The sequence below is a fragment of the Atractosteus spatula genome, chromosome 6 (assembly GCF_055471065.1).
Source record: "Atractosteus spatula isolate fAtrSpa1 chromosome 6, fAtrSpa1.hap1, whole genome shotgun sequence".
In the NCBI taxonomy this organism is placed as follows: Eukaryota; Metazoa; Chordata; class Actinopteri; order Semionotiformes; family Lepisosteidae; genus Atractosteus; species Atractosteus spatula.
The window spans coordinates 13,923,317-13,944,721 of NC_142711.1; the positions used below are offsets into that span (position 1 = coordinate 13,923,317).

At 40.0% G+C, this 21,405-nt stretch overlaps 1 protein-coding gene across 3 annotated transcripts in view; it reads right to left on the reverse strand.

Annotated features, from left to right (window-relative positions):
* spidr (scaffold protein involved in DNA repair) overlaps nt 1–21,405 on the reverse strand; it is a 117,267-nt gene that overhangs the window by 36,900 nt on the left and 58,962 nt on the right. For 2 of the 3 annotated variants that reach the window (XM_088918179.1, XM_088918177.1), the window contains exons 9-10: nt 15,359–15,569; nt 14,122–14,360 (exon numbers count right to left, since the gene is read on the reverse strand). In XM_088918179.1, coding sequence (XP_088774305.1) covers nt 14,122–14,360; nt 15,359–15,569 — 450 coding nt within the window. The remainder of the gene's footprint in view (nt 1–14,121; nt 14,361–15,358; nt 15,570–21,405) is intronic. The other variant, XM_088918178.1, reaches the window with a different exon arrangement.

Sequence of the window (21,405 nt, forward strand, 5' to 3'; positions counted from 1 at the left end):
TTAAATGTGTGATGTACTGGGTTATGTCTTTTACTCCTTAAAAAGAAAATTTCCCACTACTACTACAAGGTGAAAAGGGGAAATCAAATCTGGAGCCTAGACCACAATGTTGTGTTTTTAATAGCAGAAAAGCATGAAAGGCCGTGCAATTTAACAAACTTCTCTTTATGATCTGTTCTTCCCAAGCCTAAAAAGAGACCATGTGCTCTTTTTTATTCAGCGGTCTTTTTTGCAAGTCCAACTGAGAGAGAAACTCAGTGGATACAATCACAGTTAAAAGTCAGGAAGACACAGCAAGACATGAACTACACAGTACAAAGAGGTCAGCAAGCTCAGATAATGCCACCTTTGAGCCGGGTTCTGTACATCTGGAGGTATTTCTAGAAACACTGAGAATTCCTACACTGTTGTACATCTTTGTGCATTTTGAGTTGCTCCTTGCAATAGGAATGAGCTCATTGCTCAGAGAATTGTATGGCTTAGTAATAAATGCAATAAAATTGTCACTTCAATAATAGCTAACTCCAAGATAAAAAAAGATTGTAATGTTAAATGTCAATAAATTCCTTTGTCCATTGAATATCTGATAACGAAACCACCCAGCCATTTGTATATAGTCGGTTTGTTCTGGTGTGGGTCATGACTGGTTTTTAATTATTAAATTATTAATAATTTACAGTTATTATTCTATTATCATCAGAATGCTTGTTTTTAAAACATTAAAGTATTATTTTGATCAGTACTGCGTATATTATTTCACACAGATGGAAAAACAGTTTCTGATTTCACATTAAAACCATTTGGAAATTGTCTTTTCCTCTAAACATATTTCTCACACCACAAAAAACCCATGTGTATGCAAATACCACATGTGCATCACAGCTATTGACAAAGTTAAAGTACTTTTTAAAATATAACAATATGTAACAAGCAAAAGACAAAATGTATATTATTGCAAACTGTGACTTGGCAACAGCAATCTAAAACTTCTATGTTTGGAAATCACTAACATTAATCATAAGAACATATCGGTTTTAGTCTGTCATTATGAAAACTATGCCTCACAGTGCTGGGACCCCTGGGTGCAATTCCTGGGGCACTATCTGTGTGGAGTTTGCAAGTTCTCCTCGTGTTTGCATGGGTTTTGTCCGGGGGCTCTGGTTTCCTCCCCCAGTCCAAAGACATACTGGTAGATTAATTGGCTTCTGGGAAAACTGGCGTGTGTGTTGGTGTCTGTGTATGTCCTGCGTGCGAATCTCACCTCCCACTCCACTGCGACCCTGAACTGGCTAAAGCAGTTAGAAAACAGACAGATGGGTAATGAAAAGTAATGCATTACAGAAATGTTACATCCTAACATTAAACTAACATAAAACACTCTCAAAATGAAGTTTAAGGCTACATCTTTTGATACAGTACATCCAAGACCAAATTCATAGAAAGGGCATTGTATAAAATACAGAAAAAAGGCACATTTCTCTAATCATATCTAGAATGTGTGCATGTTTAACTGCTACAGCAGCAGCAGTCAATCTCCAAAAGGAAGTGACCACTTGTCCTCTTTAAACGAACAAGCTCCTCATAAATACAGAAAATTCCCCAATAGTCATTGGAAGGAGAGATAAACAATGGCACTTCCCTCAGAAGAAGGGACAGGCAGGACCTTGACCTAATGTACCCACAGCATGAAGAGGGAAGAGGAGGGGAAAGAAAGACTACAAGATCAATGCAGCCTGTTCAAATTCTGCCTTTCTGTGGGGGTGACGTTGAGAACAACGTCCTTCTTAAGAGACTTTAAAAAAAAAGCTGGAAATTTCCAATTGCCCGGAGATTTTCCACACGGATACTGTAAGTGGCTGCTTTCTTCTTTATGGGCAGACATTTTTCAGCAGCGTGCTTTTTTAAAACTGAAGCAATTAAGCCACAAGGTCTCACCAAGAACACGTGCTGGGTTCATCGGCAGACGTGCTGGCAGTAATCCTTCGTGATGCACCTGAACGGTAGGGGCACTGCTGAAAAGGTGGCAGGCGTTTTTGTTTTTAATTCAAGGAGGTGGCCACATTTTCCTGCTTTCCAGATACTCAACAACACTGCGAAGGAAAACCAGTTTAATCAGTCTAAGGAGATTTTGCCCCAGAACATTATTTGTTTTCGTATAGAAGCAAAAACAACTCGGACCACCTTAGAAATTCTGTGAAGCAGAATCTGTGCTGCAGAAGGGGGTAAAGAGCTGCCAGAAGGAAAGGCCTTTTTCCACACATAGAGAATTCACCACCTCTGAAGACTCCATGGCCCCATAAACATTTAGGATCTGAATTAATGAATACGATGACCCTCTTGCTCTGATGTAAATAAGGAGAAACACATCAGCCTTTCAGTTTCATTTCTCATGTTTACTTTATTGACCCCTCTCCTTAATTCAGTTTCTACCAGAGCTGATTCGCACTCGGCAACAATGACCAAACAAAGCAATGTACAGTAAATACAAACATGCCTAATACCATAAAAAATAATAGACGAGTGGTCGTATTAGATTTTAAGCGAGAACATATTTTCCATTTAAATATCATAATATGTTCTGTTACAGCCAATTAAATCAAAGTGTAAAGTGAGGGTGAATTTCCGAACTGAAAAGTGAAGAATTGTGTGAATAATGTACGTAAACAAACACTGCAAGGGCTGTAGTGTTTAAATTATGGTGGAGATACGGTACCGTTGTTTATTCAAGGGGACATTTCCTTGAATTAATAGTGCTTGTTTAATCTTGAAGGTCCAAATGAAAGCAGACGGGGAAGGCAATATGCGGTAATTAATAGATCACGAGTCCAGGGACAAGACACGACTCCTGCCACCCCCATGGGAACTCGAAGCAGACGCGCGCCACAGCCACATTCCTCCTTCAGACAGCCAGTGTTTTTCCCCTCTCTTCGGAGTGCTTTTTTTTTTTAAACTTTAGCGCCCACCCCCTTCAAACAAAGCACCTTTACTCACTGGCTCTTTCCCATTGGTGCGCCGCACACCACTCATTTATGCAAGGATTTGTTATGGTGAGTAACAGCTGAAATTCTCAGCAGCTCTAGAGCGCTTCCTGGAACTGACTGCTATTTCGCTCCAGGTTGTTATATCATCTCGTGACAGGCCCGCTCTCTCACACCGAGAGGAACACGCTCTGACAACAACACTGTAGTGAGGCCTCAATGGGAGAGTCTGAGGAGGCGGAATGCCGTTCCCTCGTTCTCTCTACCAACCAGAGCACAAGGACTTATGATAAACAGCATACTTGTAACCAGACACCCACAGCACATTGTGTTCCTTCTCCCAGATGAAAACAACCAGCTCCTGCTCACTTCAAGTAAACAGTTAATCCTCTTGTTTACCCAATTTGGAACTCATTAGAACTGAAGGTCTTCGGAAGTGTTATTTTTTTCCCTCTTCTAAAATTGTATCTGAAAGCAGAATTATTATTATTATTATTATTATTATTTTTAAAAAGCGGTTTACTGGGAGACTTGTCTAAAAATATAATAAAATAAAAAAGATACAGGACCAAATGGCTTGGAGAGCAGCATCTTACTGAGTGGGGTTGACAGCCAAAGAGAGCTGGCATGCTTTCAGTGCAATGGGAGGTCACTGGCCCCCACTGCAGGGTTGTCAGGTGCAATTCTGTGAAGCCAGACATTCAGATATCATTCCCTGGTTCATAGTTGTCAGATCCACAGCTGCCTGAAGTTAGGCATGTGAGCCAAATCCCAGTTATATCAAGTTTTTAAGCATAGGACCTCTGTAGTCACATAGGATCCACTTTAAAAGACCCTTTCAAAGCTCTGGGACACACAGTGACAAAACTAATGATTAAAATTTAGTTACCAAATGTTTTGCTGGGATGTCATTAATATCGGCTATGTATACAAATCTGCATCCATGCTTTTTTGTTTGTCTGGTTGACCGTTTCGGGCAGCATGGTGGAACAGTGGTTAGCACTGCTGCCTCACAGCCTAACGGCACTGGGTTTCAACTCCTGGGATGCTTTCTGTGTGGAGTTTGCATGTTCTCCCCGTGTTCAGATGGTTTTCTTCCAGGTGCTCTGGCTTCCCACAGTCCGTAGACATGCTGGTAGGTTAATTGGCTCCTGCAAACTTGGCCCTAGGTTTATGTGCGTGCGTGTGTCTCTGTGTGTGTGCCTGCCCTGCAATGGACTGGCGTCCTGTCCATGGTGTGTCCTGCCTCGTGACCCTTGTTAGCTCCCCCTGCGACCCTGTACTGAATGGAGTGGTTAGCAAATGGGTGGTCGCGAGTTTCACTGCAGTGTTACAGCTTTTGGCCTGTGGATTCTAACGCAAATCCCCAACTGTTTTTCAAGCCCGTGAGCCAGACAAAGAGAAACGTTTTTCGAGGCGCTCTATGAGCAGCACTCGCCTTCACTAGGTGGTTCGCTCTGAGAGTCAGTGCGACGAGGGCCACTCTGAAACTTGTCGAGCTAGGCCATCAAGGTGAGCCACTTCTGCCTGATGCAGACCAGCTGAGGGCACGTCTATGTCCCAGGCTCACACTTCACTGATATTATCATTTCCTGTGCTGACTCCACGTGCTGCTCCACTTCAGATCTCACAATAATTTGAACTAAGACTTCTGAATAACATTGTTTTTTATTCGCAGGCCTTGCTTTTCCCTTTGCAAAACCTGGGCACTTTGCATGTGTTCCGATGGACTTTTAAGAAGATTACTTTCAAGCCCTTTAATAATCACACCAAAGGCAGATCTTTTTTTCATTAACATATTGTAAAAATAATAGTATACCCAGGTCTCAGGAAGTCATAGAATTAGAAGGATACTGAGTGTATACGAGGTTTGTGTGTAGCAGAACAGCACTTAATTTTCAGCAATGACATTTGAGGTAAATGACCTATTCCTTATAGGTTTAAGTACTAGTATCTTATATGTTTATTTTTATATGTTACTTTATCTAACAGCAGGATTATTTTACTTTCTTTGAAACAAATTGTATATAATTACACTGCCATCTTAGAAAAGTCTTATAAATATCAGATGTTACAATGTATATATGTTACTAGTGTCAACAGCTTACTCAAAGACTTCACTAGTGTTTTCTACTAGTGTAACAGTGTTTGCCTTGTTGTAAATACTTTTCTTTAATTCACAATCAGAATATGGAGAAGTCTGATCATAATTCAAGCCAAACTATATAAGCAAACAATATGAATTGCTACAGTAGCTACCTCATTACAGTTACAATTAGATCATTAACATAATTTGTTCCTCTCTAAAGCTAAGATTACTTTTTGGACTAAAAAAACAGATCTTTAAACAAAATAGCCTAAAATAATGAAATTCAGTAAAAGATCAACATAAAACTGTGGTGCTTAAAACCAATGTCCAGAGTGAAAAGAGCAGAACAATGCAAAATGTTAGAGACTTTTGAACAGCAATGTATATGTATTTATTCTTGTAACCTGACGTTTGTGCATTACAGACAGCCTATTTTCCTGTATTTAAGACTAAATAAGTCTGAGTTCATGAATTATATGTGAATTAGCTGTCATATTAAAGAATACTAGAGGTATGGACTATGCTATAGAACATTCCTGTTTAGGATTTTTGAGTGTTTCATGTCTCTCTTCTATTAAGCTGCAAAGAAATCTCTGATTCAGAACTGGCTGGGCAGAAAAGGCGTGTTTTGTTTTTTTTTTGTTTTCTCATCATTTCCCATCAGTTGCCCACTGTCCTCTGTTGGGGGGGGGGGGGTCTTGTGCTTTCCAAGTCAGGCTGGAGCCAGGGTACTACTCTAACCAGCTCCAGCTGGATCTGTGAACTAGGGGGAGGAAAAAAAAAAAGTTTCCTCCTCCGAGCGACAAGCGAGCATGCCGAGGCCTGTTCTGCTCCACCCCGCCGCAGTGCTGACGTCAAGGCCACGCAGAGGCAGGGCACTGACATCACTTCCTGCCCAGAGCCTGCCTGGGAGCCACAGTTAATGAATGAGAGGCTGCGAACCGGTTCGCTCTGCTTCCTCTCCGGGCGTTTGTTTACAGTACAGCGCGTGCCAGACCAGGCATCGGATTACACCAGGTCAGCTGACCCATCCCTCTCGCACACTCCCCGCGCATTCTTGTCCCGACCGCACAGCGTTTTTAATATTTTTTTATTTGATCACCGAGGAAAGGAAACAACAACAACACACAGCTCACCGTCAGTGGGATCAAAGCAATAGAATCACGCGCGCTGGTTTGGTTTTAGTTACAGTCTCGATGAAAATGAAAAAATACCATTACAGCAGAAGGAACCAATGGAAATTGTTAATCCCCTCAATTTAAGGACAGATTTTTAACCAATCCATGAAAACAGCTTTAAAAAAATCAAAGTGCCACTCGAATAAGAGCAATCATTCTCGCCTCAGTCAATCAGTTTTTCAGGTTGTGGAAATATTCATCTATTGATGATATCAATCCAAGTGCTCCAACCAGTCCACCCCCTCCGCCAAAATAAAGGGCCACAACATTTAGGTTTTTAACACTGACATTAAACAGGCATTATGGTAATTAAATTATAGAGCTCATGTATTATGCATACCACTGGTTATAATTACAGGTTCAGCTGGATCTGAACTACACCTAAGGAAGGATGATAATGTAACGGTAAATATTTCTCATCAAAATACCCCCCCTTGTCAGGAATCCGAGCTTCCCATCTTCAAGGTAGTGTATTAAAGACAGTTTGTCCATTCATCCCTTCCATCCTGCTCATCTCAGTGCAGAGGAACTGTGCCTCTTCTCTGCTAGCTTCAGCTCTTCTTTGTGAATGCCGAAAACGATCCCTAACGTTTCTGTTGCTACTTTCATGTTTAAGGCACCACGCAGAACATGGCAAAACAGTCACCTGCTTCTCTTCTCACAATGTTTTCCCTTCAAGCTCAGATCTCAGACACAGCGTGAGAACTTTCCAAAACACTCTCCTCTGTTGGTGCCGTGACCGATTCTGGAAGCTTTTGTGAGCACTGCTGTGATTTTCTTTCAAGGTGTGAATCTCCGCATGGTATCACAACCCCTAGAACGTCTCTCTCTATACGTCTCTCTCTCTACACTCGGACTTTTAAACACCCAGCCCATCCCCCTAGAACCTTTCAGGATTTTTTGCTAGGGCTGCTCTGTATGCAAAGCCCCCCCATGTTCCTACATTTGTTGGTTGCTGTTTTATCTCATTATTAGCACGGACTTTTCCCAGTTTCCTAACCTTTTTGTAAAAAGTTTATTAGAAGCAGGCAGCCATTACATTTTGTCAGCTTCCCTGAAGCCACGATATTATAACTCACTATACGACTCCTGCAAATACTGGAATTCTTTCAGTCTCCCAATTAAAAGGGAAACTGAGCAATCAGATCCTGTCTGGTTCAATGAGGACCGGTTTTGGAAAGCTACATGTAGCCTTCTGAGGGGGGAACGAGCCTCTGTCGACAATAATTTGTCGATTCAAAGAACGATATCGAATGGCAGTGATGTTTTTTTCAATGGATGATAAACATTTGCTTCTGCCAGCACCGTCGTCTTTTTTTTTTCCCCGACCATGTTTTCGTAGCTACAGGCGTTCCCCAAAATTGTAACTGCCAGAGCTCATAAACTCTTGTACACAACACACACAAGTAGAGTGTGAGACAGAGTGAGGAGCATCTCTTCTTGACCCACACTGCTTCAACAGTGAAGTCAAACAGAAGGAACCTCATCTGCAGATCACAGTACCCTCCCTATGGGCGCTGCCACATTCTTACTGGTTAATGATTAGAGCCCTGTCTCTTCTTCATGTTTACATAAACTTTTCCAACAGTATTTGTCCCTGGATTTAATTAGAAATGAGTGTGTTCTTGTCATGCAATACCACGTGTCACGAGAAGACATCAGCTCTCCTTGTGTTCAGTTAGCTATGCTCCTTAGTTACGGGCAACAGAGCCTAGAAAAACACTGTGAAACCAAGAGCAGGGTGGCGATACAGTAAGTAGGAACGTAGGTCATACAGTGGGGATCACACTGATCTAATGCAGAGCAACAACAGCAATTTGTATATCGTTTCAATAACAGGGGGTTTATTTCACAAAACATCTTTGCAAGGCAGTCAACCGAGACAGATAATCGTATATAAATAAAAATGCACGACAACACACCTCATGTTTTCACAGGTCTTTTTACAAAGCAAAATGTGAAGAGATTCAAGCGCAGCATATTTAATGAAGGGACAGGTAAAAAAAAAAAGTTTTCCTCAGGACTACTTGCATGTGCTCTTCAATGCAGGAAAAACTGCATTCGTGTCGGCAGCCTCATCTCCAGTGTTTTCAGTGCTGGGAAGGTTTTCTGTTCCGAGGTGCTTCAGCAGTGATGTAGCTGTTACAGCACAACACTGTGAAATCACCAATGCACCACACTAGGGTTATTCCACTAACAGAGCTGGAGCGGCAGAAATGCTTGCTCATACCCTATTTTGTTTTGTGAACTGCTTAAGGAAAACACAGTATCTCCTTTTCTAAAAATCAATGTAGATGTCAATAACCTCCTTATTCCCTGTGGCTTAAGTGCATTCATTTTATTTTCACTACTGTAATTGGCTTATATATACAGTATACAAGTATAATATTGTGAACCTAGGTCCATTAATGTTATGCTTTTCCTCCTGTTCAGAAAAAAACAGAGATTTGATTTTACAATGAGAGTCAGTTGTACATTGTGCTGGCAAATCTACTTCCTACCCATGGGACTGAGGACAAACACAGGAACTTGCTGATAGAAGAAAATAAAATGACTTCAGATCCGGACTAATAGACACATTTTACAGTAAAAATACGTTAAAAACTGTTTTATAGATTAAGAGCAGAAGAAAAGTTACAAATGAGAAATGGCCATGTGTCGCTTCTAGCCAAAGTCATAAAGTTTTGGCTTTAACTTGTAGTTCATATGAATCTGATCCTTACTGATTTCATGAAAAATATCGTATAGTGTCAAAGTCACCACTTTTCCTTAATTTCAAAGGTACTACTCTTCTCTAAAGTCAATGTTTTTAGAAACCATTCTGGAATCTCCAAATACTGACCTAGTCATTTCAAGTGACCAGATTATAATCAAGGAAGCAGATATGATAGAACGACTAGGAAATTATAACTATATATAGGGTACTGTATTTTATGTATACAGTATTTATGTATAATGTAAACCTATAAATAGTGAGTCTGATTTAAGGTTTATAATGTTATAAAAGCAGGCAATGAAGGAATGAGACAGATCCTACCAGCACTGAACTGAGAAGAGATGGATTCTTCATTGTAAGAAGGAAGGTTATACTTCAAAAACAATGTTAAAGGCTCAAAACAAACTGACACAGGTTCTACACAGGCCAGAGGGGTTCAAGATTAATACTTTTTTTTGTTTTATGTATAAATCATTTTACAATAAATCATTTGGGCTTTATTTCCCTTGCAGCATTCACAGTATTCTAGTATTTATCACCAGCTATATACTGTAAGCTGCACCTACAGTACATATAGGATCACTCCATATGGATCATGGAAATTACAGACTAGGGGGGTTAAGCACAGTAGAATCCCATTAAACAGTTAACCTGATTTCTTATTCTTTTATTTATCGAGGAATTTTCACAAATTCACTTCATTAAATGTGTTTTCAGTACCTTGCATAAGGTATCCACATTTTTACCTTAATATTTTATTCCAAACCTGAGTGCTCCAACGGAAGATTTCTAAGGGACAGATAAGTTACAGTAGATGTCAAAAAGAGAAAAACTGATTGATTTGATAAATGTGTTCAGACCTGTGGACTCAATATTGGGAAGAAGCACCTTCGGCAGCAATACAGACACTTTTTGTATAAGGCTTTGCCACCTTTGCACACCGGACTGGTGTAACGTGTGTTTGTTTTGCCCTCTTCTTGACAGATTTGCTCACACTTTCCTTGGTTTCTCTGTGGAGAGCACTTATGGCCAGCAGCTTCCCAGTCTTTCTACATATTCTCAAAAGGATTCAGGTCAGGACTTTGGCTGGGCCACTCAAGGACATTCACTTTCCTATTCTTAAGCCTTGTGCTCAGATCACTGTCCTGCTGAAAGGGCGATTTTTTGTCCCAGTTTCAGGACTGAAGCAGGTTTTACTCTAAGATTTGACAGTCGTTTCCTCCATCTATCAGTCTTGACAAGCCTCCCAGTCTCGACAGTTACTGCTTTATTGTGTTGTGTCTTTTATTTAGACCAAAAAGCTCCACTTTTTTTGCCACATGTAGGCAGTGTCATTTAGATGCTTTGTTGCAAACCGCATGCAGGATTTTAGATGTTTTTTTTTTTTAATGCCCTCTTTGTGGAGTGACAGGATCATTGCTGACAAGGATATTTTTTTCTATTTTTTCCATTCTTAAATTAAAAAAAAAATGAAAAGCCATAGGAATCCAATCCACATGAGTTAAGAACTGGTCAAGGAACAGTAAACGACAACATGTTAAGAGGCACAGCAGCATACTGGGCTGACATAAGAAGTGGTGTGCCATAGGGTTTCACTGAATGCCTTGATCTGTATTAGTAAGGTAGATTCAGTATCAAAGTGCAAACTAAATCAAATGTAATTATAAAAGAAGTAGAAAAAAAAACAGATATTGGTTTTCCAGTAGTTAAATGAAATAATTCTGAAAAGGACAAAATTCCACACAAGAACTAGGAGCATACATTATACACTGCACAGGTGATCCTGGGCTGCAGGAAGTCATGCATGATATGAATCCGGGTGTTCATGTAGATTCTTCTATGTCCTTGTAAAGACAATGTGGGGAAGCAATAAAAAAAGCCAACAATACTGCTGTATGTAGCAAAAGGTATGACATGTTAATCCAGGAAAGTTATGCTCAATCATTACTATGTTATAGTGAGGTCTCACTGAATACTTTGTGTTCAGTTTTGGTTTCCATGCCACTAAAAGGAGATGGTCTTAGAAAGTGTTCAAAAAAGAGAAGCGATAATGAATCCTGGTCTCAAGGGACTGTCAGACACCAACAGGTTAAAACACCTAAATCTCTTTTGTCTGAACAAAAAAAAACTAAGAGGAGAATGAATCCAACTGTATATACAATCCTGAGGACTACGGACAGGGCCAACCTCAGGAGAAAAGAGAGGACATTTGCTCACAATTGGTAACTGAAAGGGAACTCATTCAGGATGGAAAATAGGAAATGTTTCTTTATAGACAGGTCGTCTGGAACATGTTTCCTGGCCAGGTGTCTTAGTCCTCGTTCAAGTTTCATTCAGATGCTTCTTTAGGGTCACTTAGCTACTCAACTATCACACAAGCTATGGGCTGCCTCTGTTAGGTGATTTTAAATTACATAGGGCTCCACCGTTGAGAATAGTAAGATATGATAACTGTATAATGAGTGCAACAGAATTAGGGCATGACTTAAAAAACCACTAGCAAATAAACTGATGTAAAAAAAATCCCAAAAAACACATATATAGAAAAATTTTGTGAAACCCCCCAAAATTATCTGGTACAAAACATCTATATTAATGGTGCGAGTACAGAACAAAAGCAGTGAAAAAATAAGATCTAAATTAGTATCTGACGTTTATGCCACGAAAGTGAAACTAATCTGACGTTACTCATCACAAAGATAGAAGTGCTTAACCACAAGAGAAACCTCAAGTACAGAACATATGTCATAAAGCACAGATATATGCACATCTCCAATATATGAATAGTCCACAAAGTACTTATATTAGTACTTATTATATAGTCTTATTCTATGTTACTCTCAAAGCAAAAAGTAATCCATTATATTTAGAGGGAAATCATCAAAACCACGAAGGAAGTAAATGTCAACCAGGCACATTCAGGCATTCTGAATAATGAACCTCTAGAAATAGGACAGACAACTTTTCATTTTTAGTGGGTTTTCCCATAAAGGCAAAACTATAAAACTGACACTTGAGTAATAAACAAATCTCAATTTCCCACAGGTCTGACGGCATATCTTTAAGAGAATAACAATAACAAGGAAATAACCCCAAGCACGGTGTGGCTGGCCACAACACTTCTACACAGAGCGCGAGGAAGAAGAAAGATACAGATGAAGATGAAGGTTTCATGCAATACAAAAAATGACAGTAACAAAAAACAAAACATTAGTGAGTCTCCGGATAAAACTGAAAACATTTCAACCCAGGCTGAAGACTGTACCTAATATATTTTTCAATTTAAAAAATTGGAAAGTTTTTGAGGAGGTTCTGCCCAGTGCAGTGCAGTTTGTAATATTTCATTATTGCACAAAAAGCTAATTATTCTGCCTTTTTTTTAAGTCAGTATATAATGGTATAGGTCCGGGGTGCAACCGTTATCGTACATATGAAATGGACTCCTCTCGGCCTGGGAAAGTTTATTAACGAATGACAAAAATAATACAGCAAAGGATGGACTCATTTTTACATTTCTGAAATGTAAGTAATTGTAAGTGACTGTTAATATCACATATACAAACATAACATTGCAAAATGATTTATATCTCAAGGGTCCTTGCTGAGGGCAGCACAGTAGCGCAGTGGTTAGCATTGCTGGGGTCCTGGTTCAATTTGATCTGCGTGGAGGTTGTACTGTATGTTCTTTATGTGTTCATGTGGGTTTCCTCCAGCTGCTCTGGTTTCCTCCCACAGTCCAAAGACACACTGGTAGATTAATTGACCATGCATGAGTGGTGAGTGTGTGCGTGTTTGATAGGGTCTGGCTTCTCCGCCACCCTGAACTAGATGAAGCAATTAGAAAATGGAGGGATGGGTCCTTGTTGAAAGTAACTTTAAGAGTCACAGACAATTTGGGAACTTCTGAAATACAAGCATGCAAATCAGGCACAAGGAAATGTACTGTAGGTCTGAAAAGTGGGATCCTTCACAGTCTTGGAGGGTAACGGCAGAAGTGCCAGTCGCTGAAAGTTTGCCATTTTGCGCTGGCAAGTTAGCAAAACAGAGAGAGTCCAGTGATCAGAGACTGCAAGAAGCAATGCACAAGAAGAGTAAGTAATTGTGCTGGAGTTGAGCCATCATGGCTTTGATAGACGGCATGACTGTGACCTCACAAGGGACCTGGTGTGAAAGAGCTAGAACAGTGCCGACACACTCACCAGATTGAAGCCTGCGGCACCAGAACTAAAACAACCACTAACACAAATTATCAGACCTCCTTTATTATGCAGCCCAGCTAAAAGCGTCCTTCTGAAAAGTTAATTTCCTAACAAAATGCATGCTAATCCCAAAGATCGGACACCGTGCTTGTCTCAGTTTAAAAAGAAACACGTGACAATAAAGCTCCAAATGATAGCAGAGAGAAGATGCACAATTCTCGCTGCTAGTTTCTTAGGACTTAGTTGAGAAGAAGTGCTAATAAAATGCAGACAACTCAATTATCGTTCACTACATATGATATCATGTATGTTGTTGTTCTCTAGACCTCAGAAAGCTTCTAATTGCTTGAAGCCTGAGCATGCAAACATGGCTGTCTGCCAGATTCCCAGCAGGTTGGGATCAGTTACCAGCCAAAAACAACAGTGCCAGGCACTAGAAAGTTCCTGGAATAACACCTACAGTATCTTAAAAGCACAGTTAAGTCCAAGAAAAAAAATCAAAATCAAGTTGAAAATATACTATATAAACTACATTATACACTGACGTTGCAATCATTTAACATCTTTTGTAATTCTGTTATAAGTGCAAGTTTTAAGAAGATTTCATTGATATCTAGCACATGCAATAGCCTGTTTTGAAATGATAAAACTCATATTCAATTATTTTAAAGTAATTATTTGAAGATATTTTTTTCCACAAGCTCCTCCCAAAGTCTATTCTTTGATCCCAACAGAAACAGGAATATTGCCACCTGTGTGCAGTTTGAAAGCTACAAGTAATTATTTGAAGAAGACTAACAATCTTCCTGGGCAATAAAAGTGTTATTGAACATCTGAACATCTACTTCTTCACTTACAGTAAAGTACAAAGGCCATGATTGGAGCTCACCAGCAATACAGCTATAACAGAAGCACACTTCCACAAGGCAGGACCATGCTATACAGTAGCTCTGTCGCTTACCTGGCAGTGCGCTGATGAGGCCCTGAAGACAGGGCCTTGTCCTTGAGGAGCTGTGGGGTTGCAAGCTCTCTGAAGGGGAGCCAGTAGACTCTCTGGACCACTACAATGACGTCCATCCCCAGCCGTCCGGCTGCCCACTGGCCTTCGATCACGTCCAGCAGTGAGTCGGACACACCTGGATCACACTCCCTCTGGGACGCCGGAGAGGGCAGGGGCTTCGGGGAGGCCGGGGGCACCTGCTGATGAAACACCAAACTCAAAGCACGTCTTCCACGTTAAGCAATTGATTGAGTTCACTGCCATATGAACATGTCCAATGGAATTCTTATTGACGCCGACCTCACGGGACAGACACACCACACAATGTAGACGGTACATCTCAAACATAAGAAATAATAACAACAGTAACAATAAATATGTTGGGGGGCAATAAATATGTAGTAGTGAGAAAATACAGGGTAGACCATGCAACAAGTGCAAAGTGCAGATGTGTACTGAGTCTGAGGCATTGCGGTTAGCGGTTAAGGATGCACACTGCAGTGGGATAGAAGCTGTTTTTAAGTCTAGTGGTCTGAACTTTAATAGCGCGGTACTGCTTGCCAGAGCGCAGGGGGGAGAGCAGTTTGTGGCCGGGATGGTTGGGATCCTGACTGATGGATTGGGCTTTATTGCGACAGCGGATGGTGTGATCTCACCGATCGATGCCTCTATTCATTACAAGTGTGCTTGGGACATTACATACGTTGAGCTTTTCGCCTGTGATTTGTCCTATTAATTACATCCATCCGTCTGCCTGTCTTCATCGCCCGCTTAGTCCCACGCAGGACTGTCCCCCCGGCAGACACACAGGGCAGCTGTGGTGTGCAAGGCAAGCCACAGCATGGACGTGGGAAAGATGTCAGTCCATCACAAGGTGTGCTCGCATGCTGCTCACACACGATTACGGGGGGCAATTTAGAGATGCCAACTAAACCACAAGTCTCTGGACTGTAAGTGGAAATCACGGCAGATGGCAAAAACTCAGATGGTCGCTGGGGGAACCAGAAGACTCCCCAGGCCCAAATCAAAACCAGGAGCCAGGCAGCAGCCCCATCAGCCACGCCACCGTGCTGCGTCTATTCATCACAAAGCTGAAAAAAAAACAGCTTTTTTGGGGGGGGGGCTTTTCTGCTTAAAAATGTTGGCAAGCAACTAATGTCACTACTGAACATAGAGGAACAGGTTTTTCCAAACACACCTGCCTGCAGAAAAGGTCCCTTGTTGTCAGGTTTTCGCTCTCGTCTGTCAGGTTGAACACTCGTACTAAAGAGTAGGGAATGGGCTTTTCACTCAGGAATGTCTCTCTTTGCTTGGGCCTGTTCTCCCCCGTTTCCACTGAAACAACTTTCTGGCTGAAGTAAGTGTTGAGGATGACAGGATTTCTCTCCCCGTCAATCATCAGCTTCTGCCTAAAAAGAGGTAAAAAGAAGAACACATAAACGATAAATTTTTAACAATTCTCTAACAAATGGATTCTCTCCAATAAACCAGACAATATGTATTTAAACTGTCATAACTGTAGAAACAGTCTAGCGATTGGATTTTAAAGCACGCACATTTCATTTTGAATTTCTTAATAATATACCCGTCGACAGACTTTCCATTTTGCATGGGATAGCCATCATACTTGAATTCTTTACTAAGATGCCAATTAAAACGTGATTAACTGTGAAATATATAAGACAGAAGTGCAGGATAATGTCTCTAAATGAAATCACCATGAAAGGCTTCTTTAAATTAATTGTTTCATTAATGTGAACACAGGTCAGTGTGCGCACAAAATATGCACTGCACTTAAATCTGAAAACGGAACAATATTGTATAATGTTCAACATCATGCAGAACTCTCAGGAAAGCACATGAGCAGATCCCTCTTCTTTAACCACCCCAAAAACACAAGACATACTGTACTGAACTAAAGTACTTAAATCCAAAAAAGAAGTTTGTCCAATAAAAACGAGGCATTTGGGTGATCTAGATGGTTTTTAGATGCTAAGGGATATGAGGGTCTCATCCAATCCATTCTTTCTTTGAAAATAGCCAAGATATCAGTTTCAGCAACATGGCTTTGTGTAACTTGTTCCATGCTCCCGCTACCCTTTGTGTTAGAAGTGCCTCCTATTCTTCATTTTAAATGCACTTCCCCCGTCCAGTTCCAATTTTTGCGCCCTCTGATTCACTCTCGGTTCTGATGTCATCCAAAGGGCTGAAAGGGATTTGAAATTTATGAATTCACGTCCCTTTGACTGATCCCAAATGAAATACTATGACATGTGCTTTATATTACAGTAGAACAAAACAAAAAGTTCCAACAGTGTACATACTGTATGCTCTAGGAGAGAAACAGGACTAAGTGTAAAAAACAGATGATGAAAGAATGCTTTTTATGGCAAAACTGTATTTTCTTCTAAGGTTAACGCATTTTCAAGCAAAGCAACGGTTTACACTCATGCTTCCTAACTCAACTGCTTTTTACTAAGGCTGTAAACCCCCCCGTTTTTTACTGAGATTGCAGGCATATTTGTGTGCTGCATTCTGCTGAGTCAACGCTCCTGAGCCACTGCCCCCAGACCAGCTTCGAACTGAAAAGTCAAGTATACTTTGACCTGTTCTCGTACTGATTTTACTGACGAGCACAAGTCACGCCCGAAAGAGAAAACACTGCGGATGTCAGTCGATCATTTGAATTCCACGGTGCCTACATTGTGAGCCTGTTCTCCCCCCATTGAGAGCACTGTATTCTTTTAGTCGAAACACATTATACCTACAGTACGCTTGAGAACATGTTTGCTGAACTAGATCACAGTTGTGTCTATACGATTAGTTACATCCAAGAGACGTGATCAATTGGGTTACACTAGAAAAACAGCAATACAGTGAATTGTAGAGTCAAAGAATGTTAAGAACAAATATGTTTCTATTTACAAAACTTCATGAGACATCAGGAATACATCACATATCCTACAGTAACTGCCTAACTGCCTTCTTTATAAAATAGCAGCAATAGGGAATATTTTTCTATATGCTATTTTTCAGATGCATGCCACTTCTACATTTCTAGGTTTGGATATCTTAGGTCTTGCCATTCACTTTTTTTCTTTCATGTCCTGCTTTCATACTGGACGTTGACACATTAATATCTATTACTCATTAATGTGAAAATATTTGAAAAAGTAACAATGAGAAATTTAGAACTATCCTGAACTGAATTTCACACATATCACCATGCATTAAACTGCAGTAACTGCATTCCACAGTCCATCAGAATAAAATATTAGATTTCATACATACAGTTTCATACTTCATAGGTTCAGAAATAGTGAATCACCTCACGGAGTACATTCAGTCTCACCATAATGACTGTAGCACCACCATTGAAATGAGCATGACACAGTAAGGGCATCATTTTCATGTAAACAAATATGAAATAGATGCTCCGGGAAACCACTGAAGATTGAAATTATTCGGCATTTACAGGGTTGAATAAACACAGCTGAAGCAGCTCTGTTATAATTATTATTGTATATATTCCTCATTTCCAATACATGTTTGGGAAGGCATGCTGGTGTAGTGGTTAGCAGTGCTGGGGCCCTGCGTTCAATTCCTGGGGTGCTATTTAGATTGGATGTAGAGCTCGTAGTGTTCACGCGGGTTTCCTCCGGGTGCTCCGGTTTCCTCCCACTGTGGAAAGATATGTCGGAATGTTAATTGGCTTCAGGGAAAATCGGGCTTGGTGTGTGTTGTGTGTGTGTGTGTGTGTGTGTGTGTGTGTCTGCCCTGCAATGGACAGACACTCCCTCGAGGGTACATCTCTCCTTGCACTCATTGTTTGCTGTTTTGGGCTCCAGCTCCCATGCAACCCTGTACTGAATAAAGAGGTAAGAAAATGGATGGAATACACTTAGGAAATGGATGGATGGAATGCACATTTGCTCAAGATCTTGATCGTCAGCATCATAATTAACACTTGTGCTCTTCAAACTGTCCACCTTTTCAGCGTGAGTTGGCTGCAGCAATTAGTCACTCGCATTAAACGCAGCTCCGAGAAGCAGTAAATTATGGGGGAGAACATAGGAAGAGGCCTGTCTAAAAAGAGCTGAAAAGAATTTTGATGTATTTCTCTGTTCGCACACGCACAAAAAATATTAACACTGACTAATTATTTCAGCATTTGTAATGACCTGCTAGCTAACATCTTACCCTGTAATTCATGTGCATACGCTAAGAGCTATTCGTGCACCAAAATAATTTTCCAAGACAGACAGGGCTCCTTAGGGCAAGTCAAACAGAAACTAATGTAGCAAAATATTTCTTGAGGTTTTTCTAAGAAGTCTGATGAGGAAAATACCTGACTAGGTTAAATGCTTGTATGGGGGAAGAGGAAAAGCCTCTCTCAATGTGTCACACTTTTGTGTCAAGAAGTTAAATTCAGACATGCAGAGGTGCAAACAGGATGGAGGAGGCGCCGAGGAGGGAAAACCTTAATAAAAAAGCTTATTGGGATTCAACAGAGCATTCTAAAATAAAAAATAATATACAGGGCACAAATAATGAAAAAGACTACACAAGACAGCACTACAGAAACAGACCCGTGTGTTTGCAAACCAAAAAGATTTCTGTACATTAAACCATATTCAGATGTATGACAGCAGGGTCTCTTTAGTGCAGTGGTTCTCTACCTGCGGCCCGCCACACACGAAAGTGCGCCCTGCAACGTCCGACCCCTTTTCCCATCAATTATATTTGTTTGGAGTCAATTCCTTCGATAAAAAATAATAAAAAAATAAAAATAGGAAGAACTTGTAGTCCCACTAAGGGTGTGTTCTAGTCACATCAAACCCCGTTTCTGAATAGATTCGCCGGTAATCAGATTCGATTTCATTTATCTATAATTTCTTTACAGTGTTGCACGTAGGCTATAGCGCGTCACTAGAAGACACTTTCGTATCGCCTTCACGGCCCGCTCACGGCAGGGCTGCCTAGCCTAGTAGCCTGCTAGTTCGTAGAAAAAAAAAAATAAAGAAAAATGGATGTGTGTTGTAAGGGGTGAAAAACCACATGGGCCAGAGGAAGAAAATGTCAACGAAACCAAAACAGACAATGAAACGTGACAAGAGAAAAAAGAGTCGGAGCATCAGCGATGAGGGTAGGAAAGTACTGGAAGAATGGAGGAGCAGATTTGCCCTGATTGATCGAGATCGGCAGCCTTTCCGTTTGCTCTGTAGTAAAATTATTGGCGCTTGCAAAACGTACCATGTAAAAAGACATTTTGATACTACTCACAAGTATGTTGACAAGTAATACCCGCCTGATTCAAGTGACAGGTCTCTCAAGATAAGTCATCTCGAAAAACCTGCGTTTGGCGCGCAGAAAATCATGCGAGCTACTTTAAAAGCGTCCCAGGCGGCGACGCTAGCCACGTTCAAAATGTCACGGCTACTCGCTAAACATGGCAAACTATTCAGTGATGGCGATATATGTATTTAGAGAGAGAGAGATGTTGGAAAAGTTATGGTGTAGTACACAAGGTTTCTTGAGAAACCGGACGTTTCGGATGGAAGTCCTTCATTAGCTGTGCAACTTCACAAGCGCTTTGCTTATATATATACACACATACAAATGGTTAATAGCTATTATAAAATGATATATTACTACTAATATAATTACTATTATATATTATTATTAATATTATATTAACAGAATAGAATTGCCTAATTTGTAGTGTTTACAACAAATGCATATGCAGTAAATCTTAAAACTAGAGGTTCCCAAACAACTAGAAGTGAAGATTCCCCTCTCAGCTTACCAGGAATAAGTGGTTTTCTGAAAATTCTGATAATGTTTGGAGAATAACTCACAGTATATTCCTTTCAAAAGGCACAGCGCTGACAGCCTTTTATTTAAAACATTTATGTTATAACATTCTAGAATTCATTATTCTATTCTGCTATACCAAAGATATCAAAGTTTATTAAACACTGATTCATTCTGGCATTACTACCAGGGCTGTCAACACTTTTGACTACAGCTACTATATATACACAGATATATCCTATATATACAGTTTTTATAGGATTTCTAAGTGAATATTGGCTAATTTGAAATGTAAGGACTTTCTAAAACTACAAATCATAGATCTTTAGATTAAAATTGCCTTTTCAGAACTATTTGGATATATTGGAGGCAAATTAAAGTACTGATTCTTTAAGACACCTCTATCAGTGAGAGACGCAAGTTTTTCTAATGAAAAAGCACCACCCATCTAAATGACTGTGAGAAAGTTCTGTTCCAACAAGTCCTTATTTTAATAAGATTTGGTGTTTCAATATCCTTCAAGGAACAGTAAAACTGCAGAATGCAAACCATACATTCTGATTTTTTCCCAAATCTGTGTTTGATTTTGTTCTTTGAGTAGTAAATCCTTCCAATACCCGTTCGTAAGGTCTAAGAACATGAGAAAATATTTCCTTCATGTCTGCAATGAAGTCTCCAAAGTAAACATTACACTGCTGAATAACTGGAAGAAAATATAACCAATTTCCATTTTGTACGAAAGTGTTTCAGGCAGAAAGTTTCCTGTGACAAAGCAAATCTTCATCCAGCATCTAATCAAAACTCCCTTCAACAGTACAAGGTTTAGTTTTTTAATCAAGGTGAAATGACTGTACTTTTTCATTCATATAGCTTGAATTCGAAGTCTGGCCCACAAACTAACAAGATGCGAGTTTAGTATGGTGGAATTGAGGTCACCACTAACACATTATCTTCACACAGCTTGAGCAGGAAATGAAAGTGAAGTTTAAGTCTAAATTTATAGAGGAATTGCACACTATAACAAATACATTTTTAACATTTTTTTTTTAATTTTGTATCCCTCCACTTAAAAAATTGAAAGCTGAAGGACTTTTCAAATTCAGAAACAGTAAGTTTAACGACATTTAGTTTTGGAGATTGATAAAATACAGAAGGTACACAAGAATAGTTACCAATAACAAAATACTTTTCCCTCCACATGTGTCATTTGGTTGCTAATCTTTCCCAAAATCCCATTCAGCCATAATTTTAAGGATGCCAGAGTCAAGCACAGTAATATGGTTTGCTTCTTCAGACTCCCTTGCTGCCAAAAACATCCCTTATTTTCAGACCTTAATGCAATATTTCTTTAACTTCAACTTCTTCTCTCACATATTCATATATACAATAATAATTATAACAAAGCTGCTTCAGCTGTGTTTATTCAACCCT